At 42.6% G+C, this 13916-nt stretch overlaps 2 protein-coding genes across 2 annotated transcripts; one reads left to right on the top strand and one right to left on the bottom strand.

Moving 5' to 3' along the window:
* Positions 1–2860: 2860 nt before the first annotated feature.
* On the top strand, positions 2861–5691 carry LOC149848050 (peroxidase 11-like). The gene is made up of 4 exons (XM_090016761.1): positions 2861–3073; positions 3158–3349; positions 3636–3801; positions 5270–5691. The coding sequence occupies exons 1-4, from the start codon at positions 2870–2872 to the stop codon at positions 5689–5691; spliced, it is 984 nt and encodes a 327-aa protein (XP_089872887.1). The 5' UTR covers positions 2861–2869.
* A 2024-nt stretch (positions 5692–7715) lies between these two features.
* LOC149848049 (putative fasciclin-like arabinogalactan protein 20) lies at positions 7716–10688 on the bottom strand. The gene is made up of 2 exons (XM_090003095.1): positions 9696–10688; positions 7716–8385 (listed from the first exon to the last, which is right to left on the bottom strand). The coding sequence occupies exons 1-2, from the start codon at positions 10632–10634 to the stop codon at positions 7858–7860; spliced, it is 1467 nt and encodes a 488-aa protein (XP_089859221.1). The 5' UTR covers positions 10635–10688; the 3' UTR covers positions 7716–7857.
* Positions 10689–13916: the final 3228 nt, after the last annotated feature.

Below are 13916 nucleotides of genomic sequence, written 5' to 3'. Positions count from 1 at the left end.
AAACGTTTTGTGATAAATGAGATTAATGGCCATAAATCTGACGGTTTGAAAATAGGACGAAAAGGTACCTGAACAGTCACCCACCTTTGATTGTCAATCAAAGGCCTTCAAAACCGTCCAACAGTCACAAAGCGTCATAAACTCAATATAAATGCTATTAAACCTTTCAAACGGCCAAATATCTCAAAACCGAAAATCCAAAACGGACATTTGCGTCTCGCACCGCTGTGAGCGTGCGAAGTGCAAAGTGTGCCATCAAAACGCCACATTGCGCCTCAAGCGCCCTTGCGCACACATGCGCGTGCGCGTGCGCACGAACGGTGCATTCGTTGTTGCACGATGCGCAGCAACGTCCGCAAGCCACCCAAAGACACAAAGCTTACCAAAGTAAAGAATAGAGAACAAAGCATGTATTTAAACCACTCGAAAAACTGATTTCTCTTAGATATGAGACTAACCCTTTTAAAGCACTTTTGGTGGAAAGAAATCACCAATTTTAAAACTTTCCTAACATATATATATATATATATATACATATATATATATATTGTATATTGTTTATATAGTTATAAATATAATTATATAAACGTAAATATTATAAATTATATATATACACACGGGCTGGGCTGGTTGGGGGTGGACAGAGCCAGAAGTCTGATTCGGGCTGAGCTGCAGTCCAATTTATAGGCTTAGGCCCGACCCGTTGCCCATAGCTGGCACGCGATTGGCGATGAGTAGATAAATGCCTCTATCAAGGAATCACAAATAGATAAACCTCTGTCTATACTATGAACAACCTCCTATGTTCAGCACTTTCTCTGAATATTGCATAAGTGATAGTTCATAGATATTTGATATGGCTGGATCATGTGATCCAGTTCCTATTTCGGTTGGACCCTTCATAACTGGCCGAGGTCCACATCTAGATGTGGTCATGTAGGACCGATGTCTAACACTACAAGAAACCTGTGGATTAGCGACGACCTAAATCCGTCGCTAAACTGTTTAGCGACGAATTAGCGATGGATAGAGACCATCGCGAATTTTTGCTCGCTAATTGGCAAAAAAACTTATCTGCCATTAATTCCGTCGCAAATTTGTGACAGATTAGCGACGGACATTATCCATTGCTAATCTGTTGCTAAATTTTAAAAAAAAAAATAAAAAAAATTGATCCCTGTCGGGCGGTATTCCGGCAGCAATAAGCCGGACTTATACCGCATCCGACAGGCATTGCACAGACTTGTATCGTCCTCCGTGAACCAGTGCTCTCCGGCATCGCTATCCTCTATGAACCGGCGTCGGCGTCCTCCAGCAATCGCTTAGCCTCGTCGCCATCCACCGTGAAACGGCGTCCTCCGAAGTCGTCGCCGTCCTCTGGCGTCGCCGTCCTCCGTGAAACTGCATCCTCCGAAGTCATCGACGTCCTCTGGCGTCGCCGTCCTCCATGAAACTGCGTCCTCCGAAGTCGTCGCCGTCCTCCATCGTCGTCGTCCTCCATCATCGTCGTCGTCCTCCGGCGTCGTCGTTCTCCATGAAACTGTGTCTTCCGAAGTCGTCGGCGTCGTCTGCCGGCGTCGTCGTCCTCCATGAAACTGCCTCATCGTCGTCATGCTCTCCAGCGCGCTCTTCGACGGGGAGAGAGCGGTTTAAATCGTGCGCGGCCGATTTAAATTTCGAATGGGGAGAGAGGAAAAATTTCGCGCTCGGTTTAAATCGAAAATTAGCGAGGGATTTAGCGAGGGAATTTTTTCGTCGCTAATTAACGACGGATTAGCAACGGAAAAAATCCCTCGCTAAATCCCTCGCTAAAATGGTTTTCTTGTATTGAGAATTAGCGACGAAAAATTGTTGTCGTTAATCTATCGCTAATTAGCGACGGATTAGCGATGAAACAACTTTCATCGCTAATCCGTCGCTAATTAGCGACGGATTCATGAAGAAAGGTTTCTCTAGCTAATTTGTCTCTAATTTGCGACGGAAAAAATCCGTCGCAAATTTCCGTCGCTAATTAACAATTTTCTTGTAGTGTAACCAGGTTTTAGCTTCTTATGTGCTTTGAATTTCTTTTTCTTTTTCTTTTTTTAAAGGGAACTTGATATGTATTTGGACCCTCATTGGCTTAAGCCTGCGCCAGCTGCGAAGCGGACCATCACGCAGACATGACTGAACCAAATGATCTAAATTACTGCATGGGGTTGAACTGTGGGTCCGAACCAGACGCAAGTGGAACTTGAGAAGAAGAACCGCACCTAAAAAGGGTATTATGGGGACACTCTTAAATTAAGCCTACAAAGTCCTTATGCTTCCCTCTTCGTATTTTTAGTTAAACTAACCCAACAACCACATATATAACAATGTCCTTCCACGTTATTTCAAGGCACAACTTGGAAATCAAAAGTAGTTTGGGGCAAGTGATCTACCAAACTGATCAATATCCTTTGTCACCATGACTTCCACTATCCTACACAAATATTCTAAAGCAATAACCCAAGATAAAAGGACAACAAGAAAGCAGAGGTCAAACCAAGAAACCTACCATATTTCCCATGTCTATAAAAAATTATAACCCTCATTAAGGAAAACGACCTACATGGGATTCGGCTTTTCTAAAGTCTACCCTTCTGTTAAACAATAATTTGTGTGCTATATAGTAAATAAGAAGGAATACAGCAAAACCAGAGCACCCTCTTGTCACTTTTGTTAAACTAAACTTTCCAATATGGATTTCTTAACTTGGGAAGAAAGCAACAAAGGGTATGAAACCTACTTCATTAGGACTTTCTATAAATATGCATCAAAATGCTTAAGATTTCATCTATCCCCATCTCAGACAGCAGCTATATACCAGTTGCTTCCACAATTAGCCATGACTATCCTTATTTTCTCTCTGATTACCATGTTTGCCATGAATGCACTTGCCCAAGTGCCCTATTTAACACTGGATTACTATTCACAGACTTGCCCCTCAGTGGTTGACATTGTAAGAAGAGAGATGGAAGCTGCAGTGCTCGCAGAACGTAGGATGGCGGCATCGATTCTCCGGTTGCATTTCCATGATTGCTTTGTTCAGGTCAGTATATACACAAAGATGTGCACATACATACTCATATATATGCACATAACTTGATATGTTCTCCTTCATATTACTTTACAGGGCTGTGATGGATCAGTGCTACTAGATGACACTGAAACATTCATAGGTGAAAAAACAGCAATTCCAAACAAGGATTCCATAAGAGGTCTTGAGGTGGTGGACAGAATCAAAGCCGCGGTGGAAACGGAGTGCCCGGGAGTAGTATCCTGTGCTGACATACTTGCGATTGCAGCTAGAGATGGTGTTGTTCTAGTAAGAGCCTTATCTCTAAAGCAAACATAGCATTACATTCATGCATGTGTAGAGTTCTAATAAATTAGACTCCATTACATAAATATGATCACAAGGGGTTGCCCATATGGTCTCAGCACAACCAACAACAGGTTTTTTTTTTGAAAGAAAAGCACAACCAACAACAGTTGAATGAGGGAACCTGATATATTATGCATCTCACATGTGCATGCGTGGGTGCCCGTGTGTGTGTGCACAGATATCTATCTTTGCTATTAATGTTGCTTTGTGTAATTTTGGCAAACAGAGTGGAGGGCCATGCTGGGATGTTCCACTAGGGAGGAAGGATTCAACAACAGCAAGCTATGATAGGGCAAACGTTAACATTCCAATGCCTGATCAAGACCTTGCCACCCTGGTCTCCAAGTTTCTCTATCAAGGGCTCTCTGCGCAAGACATGGTTGCTCTAGTTGGTAATTTCTTTCTTTCACTGGTCCACAATAAATTAGACTACATCAATTCAGATGAGTCTGGAGTCAAGTGGATTCAAGCACCCTATACTCATATAAACTCAGTATTGATTGCACCAATCAAATGATTGGTTGAAACTTCACACATTGGAGTGCTTGCGTTTCATGAGGTCCTAAGCTCCCAGTCAATGTTATCAGAATCGGTTTTTGAATCAGATCATTTTTCCAAAACAATTCAAGATGATCGGCTGATTCAGAAACAAACTGAATAGTCTGTTTATGATGAGGAACCCTCGCGGAAGCAAGGGAAAACTCAAGTTGGGGCCTCACTACCACCCTGCCTTACGTGGCCCACCTCTGAAAGCTAAGGACAGACCTGTGCGTCAGCAAGGTTTGATATGATGTCTTCAAGTCAACACCTTCACAACCACCCCCCACTGGCCACGCGGGAGACCCCTCAGTAGTTCAAACTGCATAGTTTTGAAGCAGCCTTTTCAGAATATTTTTTTTAAGAAATTTCAAAAACCCAAAAAAAAAAGTAAAATATGAAATTACGGAAATTTCCCATTTTGAATTTGAGAACTGAGGTTTCACGATCCATGGATCTCTCACCCTCACATCCCTAGCTTCCCCTCAATTAGTTCAGAGAATCTCAGAGCCTTACCTTGGCAAGGATCAATTCACCTTGGATCTTGCATGGGCCCCATTAGGCATGTAAACATGTCAGATTTGTATTGGGTACCCGACCCTACCCTACACACACGAATAGGTGGTTATGGGCACAAAAAATGCTGACCCACTTTTTATGCAGATCAACCCCAACCCAACATGTGTAATAAGCAGGTCGGGCTTGGGTTATGATTTTGAATAGATACCCGATCCAATCCAGCTTGACGCCAAGTACTTAATATGTTTTCTAGTGAATAAAATCTATTTAAATCATACGTATCTGGGTTTGAGATTTCATCTTGTTAACCCAGAAAGACTTGAACCCCAGCCTGATGCAGCAGCTAGTTATTTGGGAGGCTTTGGGTACACCTTGATGGGTCGGATATCCGATCCATTGATCGGGATGGCCCCATGACAGATTAATTCATGGATCTGATATCTGAGGTATTCGTATGCACCCTTATGCTCTCAAATGCTATTAGACAATTGGGAGTAGGTATGAGCATAACCTTAATTAACCACCAAGTTCATGGACTTCATTGACATTGGGCTGAGCTAGGCCCACCCGATAACCCGTAAAGGCACGGATGCTCCGAGGAGCCGCCAAGAGCCCGACCCGATTATTATCGGGTCTGGCTCCTGCGAGGGTGTCCGTTACCCACCGACGGCCCGACATGTGCTCTCTCTCTCTCTCTCTCTCTCTCTCTCTATATATATATATATATATATATATATATATATATATATATATATATTTCTGCTATTAATTTGGTTTCAAGCTGATAATCAGAAATAATATCAGGTAGCCATACAATTGGATTGGCAAGATGTGTCAGCTTCAGGAAAAGGATCTATGGTGACTTCATAGACACAGTTGGGCTGAATCCACTAAGCCATGCTTACCTCTACAATCTGAAATCAGTGTGTCCTGAGGTTGGGGGCGACGACAACACCTCTCCCATGGATTATCTCACTCCCACTTTCTTTGACAATTCATTCTACCAGATCCTACTGAGAGGGGAGGCGCTCTTGAACTCAGACCAACAGATGTACTCAAGCCTCTTGTCTGCAGAGACGAAGCCGCTGGTCATCGAGTACGCATTAGACCTGCTATTATTCTTCAAGCATTTCTCTGATTCAATGGTGAAGATGGGTAACGTCACAGATCCAGTGAGCTATGTCACCGGCGAAGTGAGGAAGAATTGCAGGCTTGTTAACACTTGAGAGCTGGTGTTGGTTCATAAGCCTAGACAGTGTCTATGTTTACTTTTACAAGAATTGATCCTGAGTGGTGCTGTAGTTTATTGAGTGAGGTTAATTAATAAGTCTGTTCTCTGAGTAGAAGGCTAAAGAAGACTATGGATATATTGTTATGGTTGGCCTCCGAGTTGTGATGTGCAATCATTTCTTTTTCTCTTTTCAGTATCAGCTATGAACAATGTGAATAATTGCAGCTTTGGTGCTAAAATAGAGCCTCTGTGTGTGTGTGTGTGTGTGTGTGTGTGTGTGTGCAGTAGGAGGGTAAACGAGTCTCATATGGGCCGGGTCATGGTAGATCCGAGTTCAAATCGAAATCTGAACTAGATCATCTAGTACAGAACCCCGATACATATTTTTTTTAAAATCTTTGATTTTTCAAATTTCAAGCCAAAGTCGACTGATCGAATCTAGATCCAAAACGACGAGGAAGGGAACCTTTTCCCACCTCGAATCCCTAAAAAACATAAAAAATTGAAGGGTGATCCTTCAGTTTTCGGGAAAATTACTCAGAACGGGATTTTGATCAAAATCGGGCAAAATTTGGGGTTTTGATCCGAAAATCATGGGGTGTAGGTTTAGAAACATGTTAAAAATAGTTTCCCCAAAAATAACCCGGCAAAAACAACCGAAAATCCAACGGAAGAAGAAGGCCCAAAAAGTTGGACAAAAAACTCCACTGCTAACGACACTTTAAGGGGCGTTTGCATGTCACGGTCAGAGGAAACCTTTGCCGGGGAAAGGGAATCAGATCCCCTCCCCACGGGAACTGTTTCCATGGAAAACCCATCTCGAGCGTGTATTTTGGCAGTCCAGTCGATGCATTTTCGCAGAAAACAGCCATTTTCGGTGGCACACAAACAAGCCAGTCAAACCTTAATCCTGTACCCGGGAGATAAAAGGTTGGGAACAAGTCTTTTCATGCAGGAAATGTGAGTGGACCAGATTTAGCCAGAATCAGGGGCGTAGCTAGGATTCATGTGAGGGGGGGCAAACAGGGGTGTAGGAAAAAAAAATTATTTGTGTGATAGTAGGGGGTGCCCCCGAAAAAAAAAATTGAGATAAAATAAAAAATGGCTACAATTATTAATAAAAATCTATTTCATATGGACAAATCAAACTATTTGCTGCAGTCAGGGCCGGGCTAGGACTGGACTGGGCTACAAAAATGGACAAAAATCTATTTCATATGGAATCAGGGCTGGGCTAGGACTGAGTTTTAAAAAAAAAAAAAATTAACTGTTTTGGGAGGCAGGACTGGGCTACCCCCCCCTAGCTACGCCCTTGATCTGAATACCATCTGATTGAAAATATTGATTTGGGTCTGCGTACTAGAAAAGAAGCAATCACATATGCCCCACACTAAGGTTTTACTTCAAGATCCATATCCGAAAAATAATACGTCGGATTAAATTGGACACCCAACAATGCAAAGCCGATTTATTTGCATTGCTACCTTGCATTTCGGATTACGTGGGAACCTGACCAAACTCAACCCCACGAAAAATGTCCCAAGTGGACCCAAGTTGGTCTGACAGGCCTATAACTGCTTGTTACGAGTACATGAGCCCTAATATTGAACATGAAAAATCAGCAAAAATCAAAATATTGCCTAGTTTAATATGTTTTCTTATAATAATACCAATATCTTAATCTAATGTGTGCTGGATTTTTACTGAACATACAAATCAAATGCAGCTACAACAAAAAATAGTTTTTACGTAATTGTTAAAGTATTTATAAAGAAAAATATATTTGCACCATACTACCCTTGCATCAACTATGGATACGCCCAATAGGACATGGAAGCGGGTACAGGTAGACCAATATGTATCTGATCTACAATTGCAAGCATCCATGCCCACCAACCCACTTTTATACGGATTTGGGTGCAGGGCTGACACCAAACTGATCCATTTCTAGGGATGCCAGTCGTGATGGTTCGGATCAGACACCAAAGGCCCAAGTCCATTTAATTGATAGACCCCGTATGAAATCCAGACATTTCAAATCCAACTCCACCAAAAAGTATCCAAATGTCACAAGGATGCAAATCCAGCCAAAAGGGAAACATGAAGGAAAAAGGGAAACAATCTATGGATCTGGACCGTCCAATTTGAGATCCCTCGTCTACTAGGCTGCCGGTAAAACGCCCTTGAGTCCGTGAACGACGATCGAGTCGCCCGAGTACATATCGGGAAAGACGAAAGGGACGCCGTTCACAAGAATATCCTGTCCGGACCTCGTCACGTTCACCTGAAACCGCTCGTCCAGCGTCGGGTAAACACCTCCGGATATGATGTTCGTCGACGGCAACTTGCAAGGCAAGATGTGCCTCCTCAGCACGCCGGGGATCTCCGTCAGGTTCCCGGCCAGATCCCCGTCCGGTGCCACGAACACCGTATACCCTACCTCTATATCCTGACTGAGAAAGCCTAAGAGCTGCAGATCCAGCAGAGAGGCGAAGATCGAGAACCCTCGCGAGGCCAGGACCGCCACGGGGGTGCGGAAGACGCTCTGGCGGTTGGTCGGCAACTTCGGGCAGGGTGGGAGAGTGGGTTGGGAGGAGGCGCAGAGGAGGAGGGAGAGGAAGGAGAGGAGCAAGAGACAGTTGGAGGATTCCGCCATCGATGGATGCAAAGATTTTCTCTCTCTCTCACTCTACATTTTCCTGAGAAGAGAGGTTCCCTTTATAGTATTAAGGAGGATCACAATCAGTAAGATCCGTTTCCTTTTTTAACGTAGGATCAGAATCTACAATTTGTGGAAACCATATCATGCGTGTAATCTCCTTCCTGAGTTGAGGTGCTTATCCATGCACCTGGCTTTGCTTGGATATGAACTGCATGAGCTTGGGTTGGGGGTCTGATCCATCGTGTCTCTATCCGGATCCAACTTCTCCTTAACAATGGAGATCTGATCAGTTTTTCTTCTTCTTTCTTGACCTTCATTTCTCTTGTTCTCGCTTGTTTTTATATAGTTCTCAAGGAATCTGCAGGTTTGAAGAAAGGCACGGAATGATACGTGGAGGATTACGGAATTTGGTGGGAATTACATGGAATTGAAAACCGATCAGACACAGACTCGGTATTGTTCAATCGAGTCATGTTACGTGGAGGATTATGATTGGGTGCCAAGATTTAAATTGGGTGGGAGCGTGGTCTTGAAAACGGTTCGGCCATGCTTGACCAGGAAATGGATCAGATTTGGATGAGTACCGGATCCTGTTCTTGTTTCGGAAAGGATGTACGGTACTGTGGAACTGGGTCTGATGGAAACAAGTGGTAAAAAGCTAAAAATGGATCCTAATATACAATTAAAAGTAGCTCAGTTAAAAATTGATATTTGTTGGACCTGAACGGTCTTGCATATTTGATATTTTTTCAGAATTTAGGTTTTGAATTCATTACAAGATGAAAGCCGGATACCTCTCAATTGGAGATCCAACCCAAACACTAGAACTAACCTTTATCATCACAGTGAAAATATTATAAGATGGCAATATGCTGAAAATATCATGATTTTACTAGAAGTTATTTTATTTGATTAACAATATCTTGGAAAAGAGCTCCACTTTCCATGTTTGCAACTTTTGTTTGCCTGTAGAATTAACTAGTTTATCATTATAAAACCCAACAAAAGCAAAAAACTTTTAAAATCTCCTGAAAATTTGATGTGCAATAGAATGTCATTTCGAGTAAAACTATTTCACGGACCTAATGAACCTGACACAATAAGCTTCGCGGATTATCTTGGCTAAGCCCATTTCTGATTAATATGGGTCGGAACTGGGAAGTGGATACAATCGACGGTTCGGGTCGGGTTGGTTGGGGTAAATCCCAATTTACTATTAGAAGCAGAAAATTCTGTAAGTTCTTTTGACAGAAACAACAATCTACAGACCTGGACCGTCCAAAATCACAGTAAAAGTAAAGACTCAAGAAACACAAAGGAAAAAGAGAAAGAACCTACAGATCTGAACCGTCCAATTTGAGATCCTTCATCTCCTCGGCCGCCGGAAGCCCCATCGTTAAACCGCCCCTGAGTCCGTGAACGACGACCGACTCGTCGGAGTACATGTCGGGAAAGACGATCGGAACGCCGTTCGCAGCCAGATCAACACCGGACCTCGTCAGGTTCACCGGAAACAGCTCGTCGAGCGTCGGGAAGACGCCTCCAAATCCCTCGATGTCCGTCCGGGACACCTTGCACGGCACGACGTGCCTCCTCAGCACGCTGGTGATCTCCGTCAGGTTCGCCGCCGAAGCTGCCACATCCCCGTCCGGCACTGCGAACACCGTAAACCCTAACCCCAACTCTCGATCGGGAAACCCTAGTATCTGCAGATCCAGCAGAGAGGCGAAGATCGCGAACCCCCGCGAGGCCAGGACCTCCAAGGGACGCTGGAAGACGTTCTGGCGGTGGGCCAGCAACGGCGGGCATGCAGGGAACGACGGATTGAAGAATCGCTCGATGCCGTAGACTGAGAAGTTCGAGCTGTTGTAGATCAGAGAGGAGTCGGCGATCGGGACGCCGTTGATGGTGGAATTTTCGGTGACGACGAGGAATCGGTTGGGAAGGAGGGTGGGGATGAGGGCACCGTAGGGGAGAGCGAAGAGATCCGTCGGGGAGAGCTTCCGAGGGGAGACGTGGTAGAGGAGGAGGTGGAGGGAGGGTTGGCCGGAGAAGAAGAATGCGGAGTCGGAGGGGGCGAAGATGGTGGCAGAGGAATTTGGGATTAGGGTTTCGGGGGCGAGTTGGAGGGTGAGGGACATCGAGGAGTAGCCCGACACGGAGAGGGATTCGAGGAGGGGAGAGAGGCGGAGATCGGAGAGGGAGGAGGCGCAGAGGGGGAGGGAGAGGACGAGGAAGAGGAGGAACGGAGAGGATGAGGTATAGGAGCTCACCATTGATGCAGCTTCTGAGATTTTTCTTCTTCTTTCTTACCTTTCGTTCTCGCTTTGCTTTTCTGTTTCCCAGGGAATGGGAGGTTGAAATAGGCGCGGAATGCTACGTGGAAGATTATGATTCGGTCCCAGGATTTGAAATTTGGTGGGAACGTGCTCCTGAAAACCGATCGGACACGAGTCACATGATACGTGGAGGATTATGATTGGGTTCCAAGATTTGGAATTTGGTGGGAACGTGGTCTTGAAAACGGTTCGGATATGGGTCGGTCATGCTTGACCCGGAAACGGATCCAGTTTGGATGAGTACTGGATCCTGTTCTTGATCCAGAAAGGATGTAAGGTCCTGTGGAACGGATATGATGAAAACACGTCGTAAAATATTTGATTTTCATATGGAAAAGCTAAAAATGGGTCAGCTTAGATCTAATTCATTAACGGCCGTTGATTTTTCAACCCTTGTAATATCTACCATATACGCCAGGAAAACACAAACCAAAGGTCTGTTTCTACTAAACTTAATGTGTAAATTACAGCTACAGGGTCATATGTGCGAAAAAAAACTAAAAAAATGAAAATATTACATTTTTTTAATTAAGGGTTTATTATGCACGAGGGTAGTGTGGGGTAGTAAATATGCAATTGCATTTTAAGGCCACAAAATCGCTTTCATTTTTTCAAAATAAGGTTTTCGATTTTTTTTTTCTTATAATAAAAAAACTCAATATACCTCTAAAAGTAAATGTATATTTTAAAAATGACACTCTTTTTTATGGTGTTTTGTTAATTTGTATAACTTTAATGCTACTAACATTAATATAAGGTTTAAAGTTAGATTATTATTATATAAGGGTCTAATTGGATTAGATATGAATCAAATAAATAAACATGATCAATTATAATCTCATTTTGTTTTTCACATGAAGATCAATATATTTTTATTCATTTCTAATGTATCCAATATGTTACGGAATAGAAATATAATTGAATCTGAGATTTTTCTGTGAGACCAAATCGGATCTAGATTTGGAATAAGGCCCACTCTCTCCTCTTTTATGTTCACTTTTATTTTCCCCAATAGGTATGGATAAGAGGGGAGCCATGGCCATAGTGAGCTTAGGCTTGGAGGCATTAGTGAGCCAATGCAATATGGTCAAATATGAACCTCTGCTGCAATAACCCACCTTAATTTAAATATTAAGATTGGGCACTAAGCCAAGCTCCTTGTGGGCCACCGTTGCCAGTAATGCTACATATGTTTCGGATCTAGGTTCAATCCTACCTCATTGTATTTGATTCGATTAAATGCATTTCAGATTCAGATTTACTGCTTGCATTTTGAATTTGGATTTGATTCTTGCACGATTCAGCCCATATTTTGTTTGCACCCTACCCCTTAAAAAGGGTGGACAACTTGCATGTAGGGTTGGTAAACTAGCTGAACGAACCAAATGGAGGGTGAGGGTGTTCATGCTTGGCTTGTTTTTCGTGCGAGTTGAATTAAGTATGCAAATTCAAAGTTGGTTTGAAAGTGATATTCAAAGTTCAAATAAACGATTGATTTTTAATTAGAATTTGAAATCAAAGTTAGATTTTGGTTTTGAATTTTAGTTCATATTAAAATTCAAACTTGATCCAACTTCAATTCAATCTTGAAGCTAAATCGACTTTGAATTTAAACTCAAAATTTATATTTAAATATTATTTTAAATACAAGATTTGAATTCAAGTTTGAACTCAAACTTAAATATTTGAATTAAGGTTTGATGTTACCTAAACTTAAATTTTAAGAGACTTATTTTGGTTTATTTTGATACGAAGAAACAAATTGAAGTCTCTCTTTTAAAACTCTCTATCTCTCGCTTCTTTCTCTCTAGTTCATGTCCCCCTCACACACTCGCTTTCTTACCCCCTTGCAAGTCCCTACCATCCTACTGATCTCACCCTTTCTAAGGGCCGCCAAGTACAAGCATGTTCATTTACAAAAAAAAAAAATATTTTGAAAAAACAATAAAACTTGAACCTTAAACCTATTAAGTTAAGCTCAAACTAGCTCATTTAGAAGATAAATATTTGTTTCAAACTTGTAATCCATAGGATTTAAACTCTAAACTTATTGCTTGGATGCCAAACACTTCAATCATCTTCATCTTGTAACATAAAATATATGTAAAATATAGCTATTATTAATAAATATATAATCCTATATGAGTCTATCTCAGACCAACATTGCTCAAGCTTGTCGAGCCTATTTCATGAGTTTGAACAAGCTCTTTACGAGCCAAACATGAGCTGAGCCACAAGTGGCGCGTCTCATTTCTCAGCCCCTACTTGGCCTGTGATGGCCCGGCTTGTCTAGACAAGCCCCAAACTTGGTTTTTGAGCCATAGCTCGGCCCAGCCCATCCATTTGGATGGGCCAAGCCAAACCCATTGATGAACTGACCTAACCTGGTAAAGATGCGTTGTAGATAGCTAGGCCGTAAACATGAGCTAGCCCGAGCCTAATCTGAACGCAAATAGAATTGGAAAACTAGACAACCAACCTGTGGCTCGGCTATTAAATAGCTTGTTCGGACTAGTAAAATAAGGTCAGCGAACCAAACAACGGGTGCTCAAAGGGCTAATTCATTACGCATGATGAGGGGAAGAAATGTTCTTTTGTGACACGCAGTTTCAAAAAAGAACTGTGCGTTTCCATTCCTGCAAAAGCTTTCCCACCCTCAAGTGAGGAAGTCATTTCGTATGAAATATTGCATGTGCCTTGGATCGGGCCTTTTGAGCCGTTAGGCTGGTCAGACTAGGCAGTTTGGCATGTCACGGGTTTGCCAAAAATCTTATGCCCGTAACAGCTTGAATCCTTGAAGAAAATGCGGGGCTCGTTGCATTTTCAAGGGGGACCGAGCATTTTCCCGATATGCTGTTTGTTTTCCATCCCACGGGAAAAGCAGGGACTTTCGTGCGAGAGATCATTCTTTTCCAGTGAAAGAGAAGAGTCCTAATTCGTAAAGGGTTTGGTTAGGTTCCTAATTTTCTTTTGTTGGGTAGGGCACGTTGCTTGCATAGGTTGGATAAGAATAGGTTGGTACGTAGGGCTGTCTTTTCAATTATGGAGCAAAAGCCAAAAGTGCAATGTGTATTTCACTTTCCTTTGCTATCTAGAAGTTTTTGGATTGAACAATTCTACTTGACAAGTGGTTATGATCATGCCTTTGTTCTTGGACTTGTCAAAGAATATATTCATATTTGGAGGATGATGGTTTGATTTATCTAAATCTTAGACCGT

The sequence above is a fragment of the Nuphar pumila genome, chromosome 1, assembly GCF_984573655.1.
Source record: "Nuphar pumila chromosome 1, dmNupPumi1.hap1.1, whole genome shotgun sequence".
Taxonomy (NCBI): Eukaryota; Viridiplantae; Streptophyta; class Magnoliopsida; order Nymphaeales; family Nymphaeaceae; genus Nuphar; species Nuphar pumila.
The sequence above is the reverse complement of the archived record's forward strand: the minus strand, read 5'-3'. Positions and strand labels throughout refer to the sequence as shown.

Excerpts from the sequence above, each read along its gene's own strand:
- LOC149848050 (XM_090016761.1), top strand. The coding sequence starts at position 2,870 with ATGACTATCCTTATTTTCTCTCTGATTACCATGTTTGCCATGAATGCA. Across the intron at positions 3,350-3,635 it reads CTAGAGATGGTGTTGTTCTA|AGTGGAGGGCCATGCTGGGA; the intron begins GTAAGAGCCTTA and ends TTTGGCAAACAG. Across the intron at positions 3,802-5,269 it reads AGACATGGTTGCTCTAGTTG|GTAGCCATACAATTGGATTG; the intron begins GTAATTTCTTTC and ends AAATAATATCAG.
- LOC149848049 (XM_090003095.1), bottom strand. The coding sequence starts at position 10,634 with ATGGTGAGCTCCTATACCTCATCCTCTCCGTTCCTCCTCTTCCTCGTC. Across the intron at positions 8,386-9,695 it reads AATTGGACGGTTCAGATCTG|AGTGAGAGAGAGAGAAAATC; the intron begins TAGGTTCTTTCT and ends AGGAAAATGTAG.